Source organism: Pestalotiopsis fici (assembly GCF_000516985.1).
Source record: "Pestalotiopsis fici W106-1 unplaced genomic scaffold PFICI_Scf_1, whole genome shotgun sequence".
In the NCBI taxonomy this organism is placed as follows: Eukaryota; Fungi; Ascomycota; class Sordariomycetes; order Amphisphaeriales; family Sporocadaceae; genus Pestalotiopsis; species Pestalotiopsis fici.
Window position 1 is genome coordinate 5310620 of NW_006917091.1, and position 22205 is coordinate 5332824.

Here is a 22205-nt window from a genome sequence, read left to right on the forward strand (position 1 = left end):
ATACCATTTCACGGAAATGTCCCGGCCACGAATCAGGGTTTACAAGTATTTGCACTTTTGTCTATGACACTATTTTCAGCCGCTCAACCGGATGAGTCCGAATTATTCCTTGCATTCCCGATCATAACCCTCATCAATCGTTCTTTCTTCCGAGGTTGTCTCACACCCTTTACAGGTTCACAGCGGTGCGGAAGTTGTCACCGGCATAGACGGCGTTGTCGCCCAGCTCCTCCTCAATGCGCAGGATCTGGTTGAGCTTGGCCAGACGCTCGGAACGGGCCGGGGCACCAGTCTTGATCTGGCCAGCTCGGATACCAACCACGATGTCGGCAATGGTGACATCCTCGGTCTCACCAGAGCGGTGGGACACCATGACGCCCCAGCCACCGGCGTACGAGTCCTTGGCGGCCTGGATCGACTCGGTCAGAGTACCGATCTGGTTGACCTTGAGCAAGAGGGAGTTGGCGGCCTTCTGCTCAATGGCGCGCTTGATGCGGATGGGGTTGGTGACAGTCAGGTCATCACCAACAATCTGGAAGTCAGAGGTCTTGTAGAAGTAGCTCCAGGCCTCCCAGTCATCCTCAGCGAAGGGGTCCTCAATGGAGACAATGGGGTACTTGGAGGCGAGCTGCTTGTACTGGTCGGCCAGCTGCTCGTAGGTGAGCCACTTGGTGGGGTCGCTCTCGGGGTTCTTGAAGTCCAGGTCGTACTTCTTCTCCTCAACCTTGTAGAACTCGCTGGAGGCAACATCCATGGCGATCTTGATCTGGCCAGTGTAGCCAGCCTTCTCGATGGCGTCGGTGATGAGCTCGAGAGCCTCATCGGCAGTCTGGATATCGGGGGCAACACCACCCTCGTCACCGACGTTGCCAGCAGACTGGCCGTACTTCTTCTTGGCAAGAGACTTGAGGGTCTGGTAGACCTCGGCACCCTGGCGCATGGCCTCGGTGAAGGTAGGAGCAGCCGAAGGGACGATCATGAACTCCTGGAAGGCCAAGCGGCCACCAGCGTGGGAACCACCGTTCAGGACGTTCATGAAGGGAACGGGCAGGACGTAGGGCTTCTTGGTACCAGCCAGGTCGGAGATGTGGGCGTACAGAGGGACACCCTGATTTTGTCATCAGCAACACAATCTTTTGTGACATGGTAAGTGAATGAAACAGAGAGTGAAACTCACCTTCTCAGCGGCACCAGCCTTGGCAATGGCCAGGGAGACACCCAGGATGGCGTTGGCACCAAGCTTGGTCTTGTTGGGGGTTCCATCGAGGTCAATGAGGAACTTGTCAACCTTGCTCTGGTCCTTGACGTCGATGTCCTCCTTGATGATGGCGGGGGCAATGACCGAGTTGACGTTCTCAACGGCCTTGGTGACACCCTTACCGGCCCACTTGGACTTGTCACCGTCACGGAGCTCGCAAGCCTCGTGCTGACCTATTTGATGCCCGCGTGTTAGTCCATGATATTGCACTGCAGAGATATTTTGTTTTAAAATAAATGGCGGCGTATTGCGGTGACGTACCGGTGGAGGCACCCGAGGGGACGATGGCACGGTGGAGGCCAGTCTCAGTGACGACGTCGACCTCGACAGTGGGGTTGCCACGGGAGTCGTAGACGGAACGAGCGTGAATCTTCTTGATCGCCATCGTGTCTTGATGTGTAGGTATCTTAGATTTGGTCTGTTTGTGGATTGCAGCGTTAGTGCAATATGTCTTTGCTGAAGGTGGTGACGATTGGAAGATGAAGAGAAAGTAAAGAGGTGGGAGGGAAGATGACCTTTGATATACAGGAGCCAGATAATTGGTCTAAGGCTGCGTGTTTGTTAGGTAGGTAATGTATGTGCTTGGAAGTGACAACCAGAAATATGCCTCAGCAACGGGCTCAAGGAAGGCACTTGCGAAAATTGAAGCATTGGGCAAAGCAGCAGGTAGCAGACAGTGAGGAAGGTGGGGTAGCTGTTTGACGCAACTCGTAGCTCCTCCGATGAAAGGCAAGGTAAAATCAAGTCAAGTGCTACTGTTGGGTATGTACATGGATGGCTGTGATGCAATACAATGATGTGCTTATGTTGTAGGGGAATATAGACGTTTACTCACAATGTGTTGTGCTTGACTGCGGGTTTCTTTGGACCTGAAAGAAGGAAGAAAGAAAGGTTTGCAGTTTGTCAACAGAGAAGGGACGAAAAGCTTATGGGATGGCGGCCGGATTGGACGGTACTATGTAATAATAATGTACGGTAGCAGGTAGGTGTCGAAGTCCTCACACACACGCACAACACTGCTGCGGGCAGTTATGAATTAGTCCAATCCAATTCAATGCAAATGCTGGATGGCGGGGTCCAAATCTGGGTCAACAGTCTTGGATCCAGCTCTGTGCAAGATTTGACCAAAGGGTAGGAGGGGTTAAGCTCGGGTACTTGACCCCGCCACCAAAATCTGCTGGCCCGATAAAGTCACTTCACTTTTGGCCTGGAGTCTCGGACTTGAGCTGTCTGGAGCTCTCAAGGGTTTTTGGCGCCCCGCCCCATTGATCTCCCCCCACCACCCACTGAGCTCCGCGCTCGGGCCACGGCCGCCGGCGATGGCCAACAGAAAACTGAAAAAAAAATAATAAGAGGGTCCCTCCAAAAGCCCCTCTACTCTGTCACACGCCTTGACGTCTGGGCAATTGGGAGGCGGCAGGCAGAATGGGACGCTGCCCAAACATTCGAGCCGTATCGTGTTCAGATCTGGCCTGAGAAAACAGTCTCCTTGGTGTGTCCCAGTTCCTCCATGGGGCAGATCTGACCCTTCTCATTGGTCCTGTCTCGCGTTGCCAATGCGCATCTCCTTTCTTGTCATCGGACCGTTTTTGCCATCAGGGTGGTTCCCGAAGCCATGGCTTATTTATTGTGTCCGATCAACGGACGAACAGGACATTGCTATGATGAATTGAGTTTTGTCAGTTCAACGTTGGAAAGTCAAAAACATCGTGCCCTGCTATAACTCACAAAGTGCACAAGTCTGTGACGATGTATTTGAAAATTGCAAAAATGGGTCAAACGGTTTGTGGCGTGTAGTTAATCATCAGCCATACTATCCGATGCATCTTTGGATTTATCAACCCAGGTCTCCATACAAACCTATGGTCCTTCCTGATTCGAAACGTGCCCGCCATCCTTGGCTGTGTCGTCTGCCTGCATTTACTATAAGGGATATCAAGTACATATCGAAAAGATAGTCCGGTAATCCCAGAATAATCTGCGTGGTAATCACTTCGTGAGACGATTGTGGGTAAACCCGATGCCCGCTGATCATATACCTCGTCGTTTCGCAACATCAAGGCTCTACTATGTGACTGGTGCAAGTCATTATTACCCTGTCGAGTTCACAAAATGTCGGCAGGAAATATTCATTCAGGCTCCTAATATGACTCAAGGGCATCTCGTTGAAAGCTTTGAGGTTATCTTGGCAGTTAGTCTGAAGCCCCTCGGGGCAATTATCTCCATGACGCTTCCTCTGTAAAGATTCCCGGTAGACCCCGAGCAAAGCCCACGGCTGCCAGAAGCACTCAGGTCATCATGCGAGGTTTTAAGTACATGTGATCTTGTAGCAGCTTGCAAATAGCATCAAAGGAGTGTCTAACGATGGGCTGTCGCATCAACTACTCTCGAGACAATACAGTGATGCGATGACTAAGGAGCACTGCAACCGATTTCCTATATCGCTCAGCATATATCCTAGAATTTTACCGTGAAGTTTAGAAACACGAAACAATCTCAATTATAATGAGGAACTTGAAGCGACCTCTGGAAACCATAGAGAACTTGCACCAGACAAACCCCAACACATGAATTCTTGATGATATCATAGTGTCTAAAGATCACTAAAGGCTGGAAGCTCGAAACGAAACGAGAGCAGCCAGGACCTTTTATGATGTCTGTTTTGCGAGACGAGTCAATATAGTATTGAAAGAGGGAATGGTTTCTTCATTCAATTTGTAAAATAGGATTCAAACGATGATTTTGTGATACAACCGGCCAGATGAGTAGTATAATTGAATCGATGGGCCATTAAACACGAGCGGCAGGTCACATGTCTTCGCGTGGCGGGCGCTCTCTTTTTTAGCGCGTCTCGCACTCGTCAACGACTGATCAGCATGGAGGCCAAAAAAAAAAAGTTCTTTGACCTTGCGCAACAAGACTTGGAATTTTCAAATGTCCTTGTTCATGTATTTTCCCATTAGACCATATCATTTCTTGATACTTACGCCCGATTCGTAAATCGCCCGAGCGATGCTGTCGTTGACGAGTGTCGGATAAAGCAAAGCGCCCATCCAACGCCACCCGCTGCATTCGCCAAAATGCCCCCAAAGACCTCCAAGCCCAAGACCCCCCGGCAGACGAAACTCAACTTTGGCGCAGCTACCATCGGGTCCGATTCCAAGTCTTCGACCAAGAAGGCTGTCAAGAGCAATGGCAACATACTCAACTTCTTCAAGAAGATCGAGGTAGAGGAGCAGTTGTTTATGGAACAAGGCCCCGCTTACACGAATGCCCTCTCGATCGTCGAGTCAAAAACCAAAGTGAAGGAGGAGGACGACATTGACGAACTCTTTGAAGAGGCAGCGGAAGAGGATGGCGATTCTCCGTCAAGGTTCAATGAAGATCCGGGTTCATCCAAGAGGCGGAAACTGAGCCACAATGGCGTCAATGGAAACGGCGAACTTCATAATGGCCATTTGGAAGAGGAGCGAGAGGTGGTTAAAATAGAAACACTGCCCGAACCAACCAAATCAAAACCAAGCAAGAAATCACGAAAAGGCCCGTTTCTGGACGACTCGGATGACGAAGACAATGTCCCGATGCCCAGTTCTCCTTCAAGGCAAGACACGAAAGGAGAACCCCCTGATGACGTTGTACTAAACGGAGCCACGAAAGCAGACCTGCCCCCGGTGCGCCCTGAACTTCTCAGAGATGAAAGCTGCTCAGTCCGACCCTTGACTCCCGGCCTCCAACAGGAAGACTCGACGTACGAAGACTTTAAAACTATAGAAGAGATGGACGATGGCTTTGATGAGGAATTCGACAATGCAGAGGAGGGAGAGGAGTTTCGCTACATGCGCTATATGCGAGAACAAGCTCGGCTCGAGGCTGAGGAAGCAGGACTTGCTCCCGATGACGAACTCGATGATCCAGCCCCCAATGATGGCATGGTAGAGAGCTGCCCTATTTGCAACGCGAGCTTATTTGGAATAACCCCGGACCAAGCAACGACACATGTCAACGCTTGTTTAGATGGCAACCCTATGCCGGTACCGGCGCCAGCACCTGCGCATTTGAAGAAGCAACCCTCTGAAGATATACCAAACACAGTGGACGCGCCCGAGATAAGCAAACGTTTTGCAAAAGCCGCTGTGCCGAGACCTGGGCAATCCAACCCAATCAGCCTCGGTGGAGGCGAAAGCTCGAGTACAGCAAAGACAGGCTCTGCTTTTAGCAAGCTAATGTCGGGTCATGCTGAAGATTCGGCATGGGCGTCGGCTGCTGCTGCTGAAAATGCTTCTAGAGGAAAGCCCGCGTACGAACGAACCTGTCCCTTCTATAAAATCATGCCTGGTTTCTTTATATGTGTCGACGCCTTTCGCTATGGCGCTGTCAAAGGCTGCAATGCCTACTTTCTGAGTCATTTTCACAGTGATCATTACGTGGGATTGACCCGAAACTGGTCCCACGGGCCGATATACTGCAGTAAAGTGACGGGAAGCTTGGTGAAATCGCAACTTGGGACAGCTGCCCGTTGGGTGAAAGAGATTGAGTTTGAGGAGACTGTCGAGATTCCCGGCACAGAAGGGGTGACAGTCACAATGCTGCCGGCAAACCATTGTCCTGGAAGTTCACTGTTTCTGTTTCAAAAGCCCATGGGGAAAGGTCCTTCTGCCCGGAAACAACGTATACTCCATTGTGGTGATTTTCGTGCCTGCCCAGCTCAAGTTGCCCATCCCCTACTGAAGCCAGATACCATAGACTCAATATCTGGCAAAGCGAAACAGCAAAAGATAGACATTTGCTATCTCGACACGACATATCTCAACCCAAGGTACTCTTTTCCGCCCCAGGAAGACGTCATCAACGCTTGCGCTGAGTTTTGCAAAACTATTTCTGGCGATCCAAACGCCGTCGACGACGCTTACGATGCGCTGAAGCGAGAGAAGGGCACAGAGTCAGTAAGCAAATTTTTCACCAAGGAGCCGTCAAAGGACGAGTCCGAGGAGAGTACCACCAATTCTCCAAGACAAAAGCATCGCCTGTTGATCATCTGTGGCACTTACTCCATTGGAAAGGAGCGCATTTGCAAAGCCATTGCCCAGGCTTTGAACACGAAAATTTTTGCGTCACCTTCCAAGATCCGGCTGTGCAAACAGCTCGGCGATCCAGAGCTCTCGGCACTCATGACGAGTGACCCACGCGAGGGCCAAGTCCACATGCAGATGCTCATGGAGATACGCGCCGAGACATTGCAAGAGTACCTCAACACGTACAAGCCGCACTTTAGCCGCATCATTGGTTTCCGGCCCTCGGGATGGAACTTTCGGAACCCGTCCAGCACGGCCAAGAGCGTCAACGCCAACCTGAGCCCGAGCTCGGTGCCCACGACGCAGATCTTGCACGGGCCGGCGTGGCGGACGAGGTTTGGTCCCCGCGACTTTGTGGCGCAGCGGGGCAGCACCCGCGAGGCCATGTGCTTTGGTGTGCCGTACTCGGAGCACAGCAGTTTCCGCGAGTTGGCCCTCTTCACCATGTCGCTGCGCATCGAAAAGGTTGTCCCGACTGTCAATGTGGGCAGCGAGCAGAGCCGCAAGCGGATGAAGGCCTGGCTGGATCGCTGGATGAGCGAGAGGCGGCGCGGCGGTGTTGTGGGACTACTTTTGGACGAAGAGAATGAGCCGGCTCAAGATGCTCATGGCATGGAAAAGGCCGCAGTTGGTAAGAAGGGCAAGGAAGTTGCTCTCTGGGAGGGAAAAGATGGACGCGGTGGCGGGGTCTATTGGTGATGGATATATAACGACTGTATCACGATGTAAAATTATTGAGTCACGAAGAAATGATACAAACCACCTTGCTCACAATTGGGTATATTTCCATATTATCACTTTGTTCATGCTGGGTATGAAGCAGCTCAATGCTTCCTGATCCGGATCTTAGTCGGCAGACGTCCATATAACGGTCCAGGGCCTGGTCAGCCTTGATTCCAATGTCTAGATCCCTACTGACGTTCACTTTGTTCGTTTCGGCAACAGTCTCATCATCGCATAAGTATGATCTCTTTAGCCGGAATCAATAGCACTCGTCTTTTTCTCATGAACCCAAAGCCCGCAGTCTTTCCAAAGCCAAAAACACTTCCTCACTTGGCCTTTTGTGCCTGGTTTGCTGCTTCTGCAATCGTGATAGTCAGCAATCTCCATTCATGATGAGACCTTTGTATTTCCATTGCCAAAAGAAGGAAAGGGGACAAGTAAAAAAGTCAAGACTTACCTCTCCTCGTGGCATCCTCCAGTAACGTTACATCCACAGCGTTATGGGGGAGGTGCACATATCTGACGACGGAGCCGCGGATAAAGACATTCTTGACGGAGCTCTAGAGACGGAGGAAAAGGAACGATGGGTTAGTTTCAATTTTTCTTCCTCGCAAGAGACGTAGAGCAAGAGGAGATGCGGTGGTGCAAAAGAAAGAGAGAGAGAGAAAGAGAAGAGAGAGAGAGAAAAAGGGGGCACATACCAGGTGAGGATACTTGATCTCATCCACGACACTAATCTCGTCGAGCTTAATGTTGAGGTACTGATCGACGCTCTTGAGGGTTCCGCGGATCTGAATATCGTTCTTGAGTTCGACCGTCACCTCATTGTCAATGAGGGTCTTGAAGAAGCTGTTTATCTCTTCATGTCAGCCTCTTCCCCCAAAGTCGCATGTCTTTTCTCTGTATTTCATTCTGCATCTCAAGGTTTGGCAGGGCAGTTTCCTCTCCATTGTTAGATTTCCCCCCCTCCGCTTTCCATGCCCCTAAATTCGTCATGCCTCTCGGTCCAACGATAGTCCATCTCACTTGGGCGGTCACAAGGACACCATGTGCTCTTTCCAACCCACGACCCGCACGTGCAATACGGCTTTTCGCATACGGCCGTGGATAACAGAACGCTATAAGCCGTCCATAGTGCATCCGTGATGCCTATGCAGACGTTCAGCCCATGCAGAGAAGGAAGATGGCTGATCATGGCAAGTTCCGTACGGCCTTCTTCCCCCCCGTTTGCGCACAGCGGGGAGGTCGATTCGTCACCTCGGATTAGGCTCTGCTCAAACGCCAATCCCCATACCCATCATCACTGAATTCCTTTCTTGACCCCCCTCTGGCCGCCCCGGCAAAAGGTCCGTAGCTGCTTGGGCGTCTTCATGATGCGCGACGGGAGCTCGGTGGCGTACTGAACTCGGCAACTCCACCAGACTATCTGTCCAGCCACGCAGAGCCTCCTCGAAAAGACCCAGGACTTTGCCCCATTACGTTTCTCTTGTGCAGATCTGCTCGAAACCTCCCCCAAATGTGTAATGAGAGTAATTACATACCTGAAGAAAAGCATCTTGTCTTTTTCTGGCGGTTTAAGAAGTGTCGGGAAATTTGACGTGACTTCAAAGGTGCTGCTAGTAATTGGGTAAGAGCTGGTACATGATGGGGCGCACTGGATTATTTGGGTGTGGTCCGCGCCTGAGTGGGTCACGTGACCAAAGTACAATGGCTGGCTTTAACCCCCAAGGTCGATACTTGACTGGTCTGAGAGCTGTCATTTGTTGCTTCCAATCGACAAGATGTCTGCCTTTGTCAAATGGCGTAGTGAGGTAGATAGTACAGAATTGAAGAGATTACAAGCCCTTCATGCATCAAAAATCAAAGACTTGTGAATGTCACTAACCGCAGAGAGAGCCTCTACATCAACTTCTAAATTCTATATTTACGTAAGCACCCTCACAGTCAAGGCCACTACTTGTCACGGGGCAATGTCAATCATAATATGCTTCTTGGTAAAATAAAGAGTAGAGGAGTGTATGTATTCTGTGGCGACTACTGCTTAAATCCCATCCGGCGTCGGCCACCAGCAGAAGAGTCCTTTTCTCTTCTCTTCCAATACTAATCCAACCGAATGAAGCTGATCTCCTTCATATTTCTTTTCCAATCTGAGGCTATAGACTGTTTTTTTGAGGTTTTCTGTACTGTTCTTTTTTGTGTGTTTTCGTGGGGGATATCATAAACTCTTTGACTTTCATGCGCAACGCAACTGGTGACCGGACCTGCGCGCAACGGAAAAACATGGCCATTCAAATCCTCCTTCTGTCCTCCTCAACATAGTCAACACGAATAGAAAGCAAACAATTGCCAGAGAGAAATGGCAAATGGGTGGGGTATCCTTCCATTGTCTCGTTCATTCCATGCAGTCTTTCCTGTCCGATATGTAAGCTCCCCCAGGACCAATTCCACCTATCAAGAGCTATGCCGTAAAATGCAGCCGCAATTACAGAGAATGAGACAAGTATCGCGTGGGCGATGTTGCAAACTTTAGGGAAGTCGTGAAAAGAAAAACGAGTGACCTGGTGCCCCCCAAATGATGTTTGTGATGCTACAACATATATCGAGAACATGACATTGTGCTCCTGACATTGTTGACGCTAAAGAAGAAGAAAGGCAATAAAAACAACGCTTCGCTCATGCCACCACTGGTCGTTCGTTGGCACCTGCGGTTATAAACAGAATGCGCAAAGTCCAGATTGCGAAAAAAAGGTATAGTAAGTGAATCTTCGTAACTCGTAGCATCGGACAAATGAGAAGAATGGTCATAGCCATGCCAAAGGCACTTTAGTTGTCGCCTTCGGCATCTTCATCGTCGTCGTCGTCGGGAGTTTCCTCTAGTCTCGCTTTCTTGCTTGAAGCAGTTGATCCTGATTCTGATTTCCGCTTGGTACCAGTCTTGGCAGGCGGCGAAGACGAATCCTCTTCCTTCTCATCGGAGCCCTTGTTCTTCTCAATCTCAGCGACCTCGTCAGCGGTCAGGAAACGACCACCAGGACCGCGCGGCCGGCGCATAGCATGGTTGTGTCGCGATTCGTGTAGGTATGGCTTCCGACCCTTGCTAGTCAGGCGCAATGCTTCTTCCAGACGTTGACGAGCAACTCTGCGCTTCAAGATGCGGTGGAATTGTTTCGCGTTGACGTAGAGGGGCGACTCCTCGGCACCGGCGGGCATCTCTGGTGATTGTGGCTGCGGGAGAGATTGCGCCGCGGGCATTGGCGGTGGTACTGCTGAAGGTCGACCATGATTCAACATCGAGGCATTTGGTACACCGGGACTCGTGACTTGGCTCAGCCGGCGGGCTGGCATCTGGTTCATTTGTTGCGGGGATCGTGGGCCGTGTGCATCCTTCTTCGCATTGACACCGGTGCCGAGTCGCGGCGAGCTCTGCGTGAGGCTAGGATCCGAAGACATGTAGTTGCCATACGGCGTGCCACCGGCGGCAGCAGCAGTTGCGGCCATGGCGGCGGCCTGGATTCCAGGGACGCCATAGTGCATGCCCTGCTGGGGGACGCTGTACTGCGTGGAGTACATGTTGTGTCCTTGGTTTGCTGAAGCTGGTTGGTGAGAAGAAGCTAGAATGGGAGAGGTCTGGACACCGTGCTGATGTATGCTGTGGCTTGTGGGCGATGTGATGGTATTGCCAGTATTCGAATTCGTGTAACCTGATTGGATGTGTCCCTGCGAGTGCGCCGATTGTGGTGGTTGCTGGTATTGGGCGTAGTCCATCATATCGGGGACAGGCTACGGCGGGGAGGCGGGGTTCAGTGTAGTAGTACCCAAGCTCTATGTCTCTTGTCTTGTAGTACAAGCTAGAGGCGCTGAGCGGGGACGGGTTGCAGTTTCGGCGACGATGGAGAAAAAAAATTGGAACAAACAGGAATTGTCTTGTTGAAACCCGCTCGTTTCTTTGACGTCGTTAGAACAGGATGATAAATGGCCCAGAGGCTGATCGCGGTTGGGCACACGCGTTGGGACGAGGTTTCGTCACTTAGGTAGCGGCGAAGTCAAGTAGGCTGGATGTGCAGCCAATCTATTGGATATGCGTGGATGAGCTGGCAGTTGTTCTGGTGGTAGGTGCACAGCGCAAGCGGTCGCACAACGGCATATGCGAGCAGATGTAATTATAAGCCCAAGGGAGCTCAATGTGGCTCAGTCTTTGCTGGACTGGGCGTTCGAGAAACGGTTGAATCTGCAAAGTACCACGTGAACGAAACGCGACGACGAAGCTTCTCTCAGCTTGCAGACGCGCCGTTTAGATGGAGATTTTTGACGCGAGACGAATAATCTGGCGGAACAGCTTGGTTCGATTGCTCCCCAAGGAATTGTTTTAACGGGCTGTGTGAATGTGGAGATCTATCCAACCAAAGACATTAGAACCTCTGGATTAAGTATAAAGAAAAATAAAATAAAATAAAGGCTCGGGGATTGCTGGGAGGGGGGGTGAGACGGGAGTGGGCAACGGTCCATGCTCGCGTCCTTGAGCCACCACTTGATGCGCTGGCATGCATGACGGAATATGCACGAGCAAGGCCCCACCTGGCCGACCAGCTCACAGCGTCAAGTCATCCAACTTCGAAGCCAGCCGGTGGCGGCGCAAGACAGGATAGGACAGGCAAGGCAAGGCAAAGGCAAGGCAGGTATGCCCAGCGCATCGAGACCATCTTTAGTGGTTGAGTGAGTGACGCTCACTGCGATTGCGCCCAGAGGCCCTGGATGCGATCATCATCTTTGGTGCATACGTAGAGCCCAAAAGACTGTCCTGACAGCCTGGGTTTGCGCCGTTGTTGCGCAGAGCCTCGCCCAGCGGACGACTCGGTCGCGCATGCGACTTGATGGACCGACGCATGGGGGTACTATTACTTGGGACGACTAGTGTGGAAACTATGCCACCACGAAAGCGAAAATGTGTGTGCTAGACAGCTGTAGCAATGGGGAAGGGCCGAGGACAGACGGCACCGCCAAGATGGTGTTGCCAGCAGACAAATGTTTGCAAACTATGCGAGGGTACATCCGATTGTCACAGCCGCCCTAGGGTATAAGAGGCAATCGGAATACATATGGAGGGAAAATGCCGATGGAGGGCGAATGTATCGTTGCAGATGGGAGAACGGGGTAGCCGGTATCTTGCAAAAAGAGCAGCAAAAGAAAGAGGAATGCATACCTTGTCAAAGACCCAAGCTCTTGGGTTGAAGTGATGTTCAGAAAGTGTGCACACCTAGCCAGACTGGCGGAATAATGATATCTGGGGTTCGCACGTGTCAGCAAAGAGCGTCTTACTAGTCTCTTGGTGAGGAGACGAAAAGTGCGTGGCGGCACACGACGAGTTGCAAATTGCCTCGGCGGTGCCATGCAGTGTGAAGCACATGGAGTACCAGTGTCGCTGAGACAGTAGCACGCATAGGTCAAGTGTGAAGGCGGTCTTTATAGAAATGCGACCGAGTGGTGGCAGTCTTGGAAGGATGAGGCAGTCGGGGCAAGTGACGAGAATCGTGGAAACTTTTGCAACTTACAAAATATATCAAAGCTCAATTGCGCAAGCAGGAATGTTGTTTACTAGATGTCCGCAGGTAGATCTTGTCACCTGACGAGCATTTGGAGCCAATGGCGACTATGAAATACGTATTGGCAACAGTGATAGGCCTTTCGAAGTCTATTGACGATATTGTCGGATATTGAAAGGGCGTAGGTGGGCGCTGATTTGCTATTGGGGGGAGGATCGTGCTTTGCTGCTGGTCTGTCCGTTTTGCGATCTTTGTCTGAGTGGCTGGATTGTCTCGGGAGGACCCTCAGCAGAAACGTCCGGGGTAGAGCTTTCTTCTGCTACACCAGTGAAGGGCCAAAGAGACAAAGGCGGGCAATTGAGCGCAATGTTGTGCACCGTGTCGCAATGACAGAGTTTGCAAAGGAATTGTGCTGCGATGCACTGGGTGTCGCGGGAACAGCAGTAATACGCGTAGGCCAAAAAAAAAGCGACGCGATTATAGATCTCTGCTTACAAGTTTGGCAACGACCTCTCTCTCTTTGAGGATAGGACGGACTGCCCAACAAGCTTTTGTCAGGGTTCAAAGCGAATCCCTTGACCCTGAGGTAGTAGTAGGAGTCTATTACAGTTGAAAGGTCGACAGATTAAGGTTGACTGGCTGGCTGGCCGGTACCTTCGCGCGTGCCTGATCCCAAGACGTGGGAGTCGAATCAGGATGCAGAACGAAGGGCTGGAATAGTCGGAGGCGCGTCCCAGTAAGCAGCGTGCGTGCGTGCGTGCGGAGCGGGTAGATAACAAAAAACCTGCCAAACACACAGAGATAATCGGTAGGGAGATTTAATTTTTTAGTTGAACGGACGGACGGGAGAGCGACCAGTGAGGGAGCTTTCTCGACGTCTGATTTGACGGGTCAAGGGCAGAGTCAAGATAGTGGTAAGAGGGAGCTTGTTTCAGAGTCGCGATGGAATATGATTTGTTTAAACTCTCTTCGACTTTCAATTGGGGAAGTGCCTCGCGCGAGAGGACGAGTGTGATTTGCCAGTTCCTAGGGACAAGCGCAAGGAGGCGGGCAGCTTTTTTTTTTCTTTGGGAAAAACGACAATTGATTCGAGGGCTCCTGGGTCGACAGGTGGACCGAGAGGGGGAAATGAAGAATGATTGGTGAAAAAACGGTAGAAGCGAGTCAAAGGCGACGAAGGAGGAGAGAGCTTTTAATGGGGCAACGCCAGTGACTAATCAGAGACTCGGGCCCCGACAAAAGATGTGGGCGTTGGGTGGGTCGACTCTTTCCCAATTCTTTTTTTCTTTTCAGGGTTCCGGGTCCTGATGGTCCTAGTGTAGAAGGGACCTACGATACCGGGCCCGGCTCTTCCTTGGTGTGGTTTATCAAAGTGCTAGCAGCAGGTTTAGTACTTGGGTTGGGGGCATTGCAAAAGTCTAGAGCCTTTTTTTTCCCTTTCTTTCTGTCACTGAACAATACGTGAACGCCGTGGCGGCTGCAGGTAGCGGTAAAGAGAAAGTCAATGGACCAGGAGTGGCTATTGATAGATGCATTGCACCATGGTATCATATCAAAGTGTGCATAATTAACAACTACTATCACATACCGAGCGACAGCTTGCCGCTGTAATGGGCACTAGGCCTGAATGTCTGGGAGGGTGTGAAGCTTCATCCATAGTGCACAGTAGTGATTGACAGGTCCCCAAAACTACCATGGGTACCTACATGAATGAGCCAGCAAGATATATGATGACACTGCTTTGGTACGGATAGAAACTGATGCAACCTATTTCCTGTCGACGTGTATTGATATAAGAACCGAGAGGATTAACAAAGGCATACACAAATTCAATGAGTCAATTCAACAAATTGCCCCAGATTGGAAAACTGGTCGGATTTTTCCCTCTCAATCATCGTCTTTTTTTTCGTGCTACTCCACACAACCTCTGTTTTGCAAATGATGACTGTACAGAAGTGGATGGTTTGCTGATCCTCGGCGACCGGGATGCTCGCTGCGTGTACCCATCCCCAGCCTTGCCGCTGAAGTACAGCCTACAGCCTACAGAGTACGTTTGGGAATACACAATGCTATGTGGGTGGGAGAATGAAGATTGAGAGAGAACTTTTTCAGGTAGTCGAGTGTACGTACGGATGGTAGCTACCGATGCACCCATTCAATGTTGTTGTTAGTAGAATACCCGGCAGCAAGAAGCTCACGTCTGGCGCCACGGGAAATTGGGCTGGGCAGAATAGAGGAGGTGGGCAGTCAGCACTGTAATAAGTATGTGCCTTTTATTTTTTGCTTTTTCCATCAAGTTGTCTTTTTCACCCTTCTTACCTACATGGAAGCATTGGCGTAATGAACTCTAGACGACAGGCACAACCTTGACTCTGATGAAGCAGCAACAGCAACAGGATGACCGCCCACGTTCCGAAAGGAGGGATGCGGAGGGGGCACCACCTTTGTCGTGCAGCATCCCAACCGAGAATGTACTACTATGGTAGTGTACACTGTACAGGCAGGCATCCTTCGCTTTTCTCACAATTCCGTTCCCCGCGGCGCGCGACCCTGCCCAGCTCAGCGCTGGACCGACTATTTCGTAATGCGTTCCAACTATTATCCTTCCACTTGACAATGAAAGTCCTTCCTCGACGCTCGCTTCGTTCCACGTGTACAAAGTAGCTCTGGCCATCTCATGACATTCAAGGTCTGATACTGCCCAATGTAGCCCAGGCAAGCAGGCAGACAGACACACAGACAGACACTTGGAGAGCACAAGTGTGCAGTTGTGTTCTGTGTACTGTTAATGCAAGCCAACGCTGAAACCCAGCAGCTTTTGAAGCGGCATGCAGAGACAGGATGTGCTTGACAAGGGTCAAGTTATTCAAGTTGTATCTTTCCACCCATCTATGCGCGACACGGTACCTATTTACAGGCCACAGCTCGGCTGGCTCACCAGTACTTTTGGCGCCGCTCAGCTTCTTCCTTGAGAAGGGTGCCCCGGGGGGTTTTCGACGGGCGGGGTTTTCTCGCTAACTATGGCTTGGTTCTCGCAGCCTGGTGCTGGTTTCCAGCCGGGAAATGCAACATTGGAAATTCTTCACATTTGCTCAGGTGGTTCCGTGGTCCTTCTTCACCTTGCCTTGGGAACTCCGCATCTTGGGTGAGTGAACGGCAGGACCAGGGTCCGGGAAGGCATATTTTGGATGTGGTCACAATTCACACTTTGCAATATCCAGACTTCCTGCGCGTGTTCGATATATTCTCCAAGGATCTACTGTCGACCGAGCGTTTGCCGTTTTTATTAATAATTCCGAGTTTGATGATATGCGACACACCGTCGCCCAGGAGTTCTTCGGCATCTCTGTCACAAGGACCATTTTCTCCCGTACCCCAGCCATCGTGTTAGTAAGTCAGTCCGTCCGTCCGTCCGTCCAGCTCTCGTCCCAGCAGCAAGCGCCGCCACAACTCGGGGGCGCAAAACGCAACGGAGAGCACTAATAGCAGAAGAGCAGCGCAGCTCAGCGAGCCCAGCAAGCTTGTTGGAAAGACTTTTTAGCACCAAAATCTACACGCTAAATTTAGACCATCCGTAGACCTGGCTCTCGCCCAGCGGGATCTACGTGCCTCACTAACAAGTATACGACGCGGTGTGTGCTGGGGGAGAGAGGAGGTTGGGATCCTTGATCTCACTGCGCACTCGTTGCGCGCCCGTGTTCAGCTCGGCCGTGTGTCATAACGGTCGATGCCCAGCACCCATTGCCGGTTTAGTGCCCAAGGTAAAAGACAAGACGGAACACACCGCTACACCTTTTCCTTCCTACCTCGGTGGCAATAGTCGTCAGCTTTCACTCACGAAGGGGTCATGTGACATCATTTTTATATATCAGCTGTGCTATGCACTGTCCAGAATGGGTGAACCCAGCACGGAGAAGGCAACCGTAACGAGCCGGCTCAATTTCCATGCTGGAGGAGAATGCAAGCACTTTGTCCACCATAGCCGCTGAAGAGCAGCCAAGTACGTAGTATGACCGAACTTGTCTCTCCAAAACAACAGGCGCCCCGGGACCATGACGACTGTAGGTTGCCAAAAAGTCGGTGTAACCAGAACCTGCAGAGCGTGATGACAGAATTGGACACAGGCTGCGGCGTCACTGCATGTCGGGGGCTGTCTCTAGCCGATACCTGTTTCTTCCCTTCGTGATGAAGCATCAGGCATTGCTCTCAAAAAGAATCATGTTTGATGTTTTTTTTTTCTTCCCCTAGAGACTTGTTGATATCGCTTCTGAGTGGTCGCAAATTCGACCCATATGAATTTTTGTGAGTGGTTCGATATTTCTTCATTTTCCGCGCACACTGGCTGGTCCCAATTTTTCGCTCCATTCCCGAAGCAAGGGTCTTTGCATTGCTGCCTATCAGCGATCTGATACGTATGTGAATGCATCGACCAGGTTCGACGCGCCAGGCTGCAAGTACCGAACTCGACAGTTCCCGAAACGTTCTATGCATGCGCATGGTTTTGCCGATTATCGATACACAATGTGACGCTGGCCTGGGTCCTGCTATGCTGAACTGTAATAATTGTTCCGTAACTTCATCCAAAGGACCGTCAGCATTGCTGACACATCGATTAAAATCATAGACCATCTTGCATGTGGACTTATGCACCTACCTATGCTAATGGTCGTTCTCGGTTGTAACTATTGGTTAGAGTTGATATAAATACCACAGATAAATAACAAAGATAAATAAAAGGACCTATGATATCAAAGATGATCTCACCGAAGCAAGAGTATACCGTGTGAAAAGACATAATTCAATGATCATAGAGTTAGTTCCGCCAAGCCTATCCCAGCAGCAACGCCGCGGGCGAATCAACATTCAGAACCGCATCTCTGAGCTCTGATTCGGCCTCAGCTCCCTGGCTATTGCATGTTCTGGAAAGAGCTAAGCAACACCAAAATTTTGATAAGCTCCATCTTGTGCTTCATACAGCTACGTAGCTGATTTCCCAATTCCAATAGGAGCAAAATGGGACGTTCCTGACGCCAGCCCCATTCTTGCCGACGCGACGGCGTGTGTTATTGTCGGCAGCTCCCGCGTGTGCTGTCGGGAGCTATGGCAAGGTCGAGACCAAATCGATATAGAATGACTGTTATGATTCGTTTGCTTATAATTTCCGACGTCATTGTTCCCCTATCATATGCTTTAGTGCAGGTGTAAGCACAATCGTTGCCGGCGGCAAAAAGAGCCAACTCGTTCTGTTGTGGACTCTGGTCATCTTACTGTAATAACCTTTTGCGCGATCAGGCTACATTGGTCCGCTATGCGCTGAGGCTGGGATTCGTGACGACAAGATACTTTCTCAGCCACCTCAGTTTGTTCATACAGTATGATTGTCAAGTAGCTAAAGACTAAACGCATGCCGATGGGAGACCCTCTACCGCTGGGCGGCTTTCATTATCATACCGAAGATCTTGGAATCGTTCTCGGCGTCTTCAATAGTCGTCTTTACAGGCTTGCCTGTGGTGTACCATTCGTACATCTCCCTAAACTCTTGCGTATATGCGTCTTCATACGTGATTCTGAATTGTGTCTCCTTGTACACGCCACCATCATTCTCGGCAACTTTGACGTAGATGGGTAGCCCCTTGACGTAGGGCGTATCATACTGGATTCGCACAGTCTTTTCTTGGCTGTAGACCTCAATATGCGCGTCGAAACGAGGTACATTGTCAATGCCAGACTCGTAGGCCACATGGAAGCCCTCGTACTCGAAGATAGCACTGAGAGGAATGTCAGCTAACAGGCCACTCGATTTTTCATTTGAACTTAGCCACCTACTTCCAGAAAAGTCCAGCTGAGCATGCACCACGAACCGACTTGGGCATCCCGAGCGCTTCACGCATAGCCGAAAGATCATGAGATCCTAAGCCTCCTAACAACCGCCAAAGCCGCCGGTTTGACTCTGAGTCACTGGCACCGCATTCTGCCAAGCCCGTGGTGACCGTTTCCGCAGTTTTGTCAGAAAGGTCCCGAGAATCTTGCTGGGAGAAATCTGTAAACTTCTTGGGAAAAGTGCCAGACTGGTCGACAAACGTAGAGTTTGGACCGATGATATCTAAAATAGGTAAGCAACGTGTTAGTACGAGATCAAGGGTTATACCTCACCTCTCACGCGGGCGTAAAGAATCTTGTCCATGCCACCAATAAGCTCGACAGCTTTTTGAAAGGCAGCAGCATATCTGCGCATGTAGCCAACCATGACCTTGCCGCGGGATCCGGCCTCAGCGTCCCGAATCCGATGGAGATCGCGCACGTTGAGCGCCGCGGGCTTCTCGAGAAAGACGTGTTTGTGGTGCTGCAATGCCAGGACGGCGTGTTCGGCATGGTGCGCATCACTGCTCGCCACCAAGACCACGTCCACGTCGGCCGACGCACACAGCTCGGCGGGCGTCGTTGTGGTGCTCGGGGTGACGCCGCCCATGACCCTGCTCTTGCAGTGGTCCAGGGCTGAAGCCGAGGCGTCGCAGAGGTATGTGATGCGAAAGTAGTCTGAGAGGAATCCCAAAGTCGGGATGTGAACTACCTGTGCGATCTCGCCGCAGCCGATCAGACCGACGCGGACGAGCTTTTGGGTCGAAGCCATATGAAAGAGATTGGATATCGGGGTTTACTCGAAGTTCTTGGAATTAATTAAAGATCTCAGAACGTGTATGTCAGACGCTAGTATTCAAGTCGAACGTTGTTCTTTGTTGTAATTCTTGAGTTGATCCGATCCATTACACTGGGTACAGAGCGAGAAATATATACACGTGGTGACGAGTGACCCATTTTATATCCTGCACTATGACATTCGGATTTTCATAAGATCCAAGCTTACAAAGCTGCAGAACAACAAACAGCCTCGTGGGATAACAACGGTGAAATACTCAATTGCTATAAAGCACAATCAATGCCCGTTCCCATCAACTGGTTGCACATTGTATAATAGGGCAAAATCATGCCGGGATCTGTAGCCAGACCTGTATAGCTCAAGTGGATCGCGCGGGGAAAGTTGAAATGGGTTGATTACTCTTGGAATAGTCAACCCAGGTGGTGCTAGCTCGTGACTTCCCCCAAATCGGCAGAGCCCACCTTCATTGCCAATCATGTTCGTTTCCGAGACGTGGGTGCTGGGTTTCGACGGCATCTTCGCCGTCTTGCCGTCTTGCATAAGAACGGCCTCAGGTCCTCTCGTCCTTTACGATGACTCTGCTTGCGAGTAGATGGGGTTGTGTAGTCGACCCCGCATATTGAAACTCGACCGTCTCGACTGTCAAGGCCGGCTCGAAAGCACGGATGACAGAACCAAGCCCTTCGAGCCACGTGAGGTCAGTGACCGCCTCACCCAATCTCCAGCTGCCCGGAACGACACCACCAACTGCCCGGAAGCGTGCAAGATCCGAGGGGAATGGGAATGGGAATTTCGATCAGCGGCAACAACCGCAACCGGAGCGCAAGAAGCGCGCTCCGGTTGCCTGTCGCATGTGCAAGAACCGCAAAATCAAGTGCTCCAATGATAGGCCAAAGTGTCTAAGCTGTGTACGGCTGCAATGTGATTGTCTTTACCCCGAAGACGCCAATCGGTCTCTGGGAGAAGAGCCTTTGCCCCGGATATTGGGCGCTCTCGAAGAAATATTGGCCCGGCTCCCCGATTTGACAAGATCAGTTCCATTTCCTAGTGCTCTTTACAACGCTCCGCACCCTGAGGCAAGACTCGCCATACCAACAGGTTCTGGATCATCGCACGAAACGGAGCTTAGCAACTCGACAGCAGAGGAGAGTTTTCTTTCGCTACCGAACGATGTGTCGAGAAACACATCCTTAGAGGAGGTTCTCCGATGGCCCGTGTTCTCGAGCAATGCTACCACAGCAACGCCGCAACTGTCCGGCTTGCTAATGGCTGACGAAGAATCCGGCGTCGGGGATTCAAGTGATGCATACCGGAAAAATGCATGGCATGTTCTTGATAACACCAGGATCCTTCTCCGTGTCAATCAGTTTTTGGCCAACGTGAATATCAAGAACCCGATTCTTGACCGACATACACTTTTAAAAGATGCCATGCTACTGACCGAGACCGGATTGTCGTGGGATGCAAGGTCATGCTTGGTAGTGAGACTCACCCAATGTCGCCATCATCGAACTTCTATCACAAACTACAAGCTGATCCTTGAGTATAGCTTATAGCGTGTGCACTGGGGGCGATCTCGACTGCATTCGAGCCAGGTCCAGCAACGACAGATGGAATCCTTCGTTCTCGAAGCGACTTCGACAGTCAGTCACGAGTAGAAGCTGAGTCATACTACCAGTCAGCGCAGAGGCGCTTGGGGCTGTTGACTCGAGGTCTGAGAGCAAGTCAATGCCACTTGCTCTCGGGAATATATTGCATGTACACACTTCGACCTATAGAAGCATGGCATTCGTTTTATCAAGCATCCACACTCTGTCTGGTGCACCTCAAACTTCGGGGAAGCTCACACTGCGGTGGAAACCTGGCCGAGTTCAGTGATGCCCAGAAGAGCCTTGAGCAACGGTTGTTTTGGAGCTGCCTCAAATCCGAATGGTAAGTGGAAATGCAAACTTGATGGTTGTTTTGAAGCTCACTTTTCACTCCAGCGAGATGCTTCTTGAGCTACCATTGCCACAATCGAGTCTTTATACCATTGAATCCCCGGGTATGTTTCCATCGCCGCCCCCACAGGAGACCATAGAAGCGGCCATAAAGGGGCCTGAACTTGATGGTAGACCCCCTACCCGTAGTCCAGCGTTGAACTCCTTGTACCCGTCACACCACCCACCGAGTCCAAGTACCCCGAGAGACTTGGTGTCTCTCCATCATCAATCTTGGTTTTATTACCTGACGGAAATATCTCTTCTACGCCTAAACAATCGAATCATACGGGCATTCTACTCCGCGGACAGTACGACATGGACCAGAATGAATGTCATTGACATGTGTAATGAAGCTCATGCTTGTGAGCGGCAATTGCAACAGTGGTTAGTATTCCGCAACCCAACAACCATCTCCGGCCCAAATGGACATGACTGACTTGCAGATTGGTTACAGGGTTGAGTCGTTACCGCATTCGATACGATTCGACGAAACGGACCCAAACCCAGGTGAGCACAGTGAGTTACAACACATGACGTGGAGACGTTATGTCAAGATCAAAAGGTTGCTCTACCGTCCTTTTCTATATCGATTAGCCCATGCAGACCATCAAGACGGTGTCTTGCATCAGCTCGTTCAGCCCTACGCCGAAAAGTGCGTCTTGGCGTGCGTTCAGCCGGCAACCTACATTGGCCTTCGTCACCGACATCATGGGACATGGTTCGGCTGTAGAGAGTCTGCACTTTCTGCTCTTATACTGCTGGCCGCTCAATCGACCGGAGTCCTCACTGCCATGGGTCTAGAAGCACAGAGCGAACAGTTCATACATCTATACATTGCTCACTTGAAATTCTGGCAAGAGGAGAGCGTCGACATTAAAGTGATCAGCGAGATCATCCAGCGAATGTGCCAAGAGAGTCTATCACAGAGTGTATCTAGCGGCTAAGGGCACAAACCTGCCATTCAACTCAATC

At 50.9% G+C, this 22205-nt stretch overlaps 5 protein-coding genes across 5 annotated transcripts; 2 read left to right on the top strand and 3 right to left on the bottom strand.

The window, feature by feature from the left end:
• Window positions 1–169: 169 nt before the first annotated feature.
• On the bottom strand, window positions 170–1643 carry PFICI_01566 (Enolase; the record flags this gene model as incomplete). Its single annotated transcript, XM_007830147.1, has 3 exons — window positions 170–1108; window positions 1178–1431; window positions 1520–1643. 3 exons carry the CDS (start codon window positions 1641–1643, stop codon window positions 170–172), a joined length of 1317 nt encoding a protein of 438 aa, XP_007828338.1.
• A 2695-nt stretch (window positions 1644–4338) lies between these two features.
• On the top strand, window positions 4339–7029 carry PFICI_01567 (uncharacterized protein; the record flags this gene model as incomplete). Its single annotated transcript, XM_007830148.1, has 1 exon — window positions 4339–7029. One exon carries the CDS (start codon window positions 4339–4341, stop codon window positions 7027–7029), a length of 2691 nt encoding a protein of 896 aa, XP_007828339.1.
• Window positions 7030–9876: 2847 nt separating this feature from the next.
• Window positions 9877–10821, bottom strand: PFICI_01568 (uncharacterized protein; the record flags this gene model as incomplete). The annotated part of the gene is made up of 1 exon (XM_007830149.1): window positions 9877–10821. The coding sequence occupies one exon, from the start codon at window positions 10819–10821 to the stop codon at window positions 9877–9879; it is 945 nt and encodes a 314-aa protein (XP_007828340.1).
• Window positions 10822–18015: 7194 nt separating this feature from the next.
• On the bottom strand, window positions 18016–19224 carry PFICI_01569 (uncharacterized protein; the record flags this gene model as incomplete). The annotated part of the gene is made up of 3 exons (XM_007830150.1): window positions 18016–18361; window positions 18420–18696; window positions 18747–19224. 3 exons carry the CDS (start codon window positions 19222–19224, stop codon window positions 18016–18018), a joined length of 1101 nt encoding a protein of 366 aa, XP_007828341.1.
• A 692-nt stretch (window positions 19225–19916) lies between these two features.
• On the top strand, window positions 19917–22177 carry PFICI_01570 (uncharacterized protein; the record flags this gene model as incomplete). The annotated part of the gene is made up of 4 exons (XM_007830151.1): window positions 19917–20732; window positions 20801–21183; window positions 21237–21617; window positions 21688–22177. 4 exons carry the CDS (start codon window positions 19917–19919, stop codon window positions 22175–22177), a joined length of 2070 nt encoding a protein of 689 aa, XP_007828342.1.
• Window positions 22178–22205: the final 28 nt, after the last annotated feature.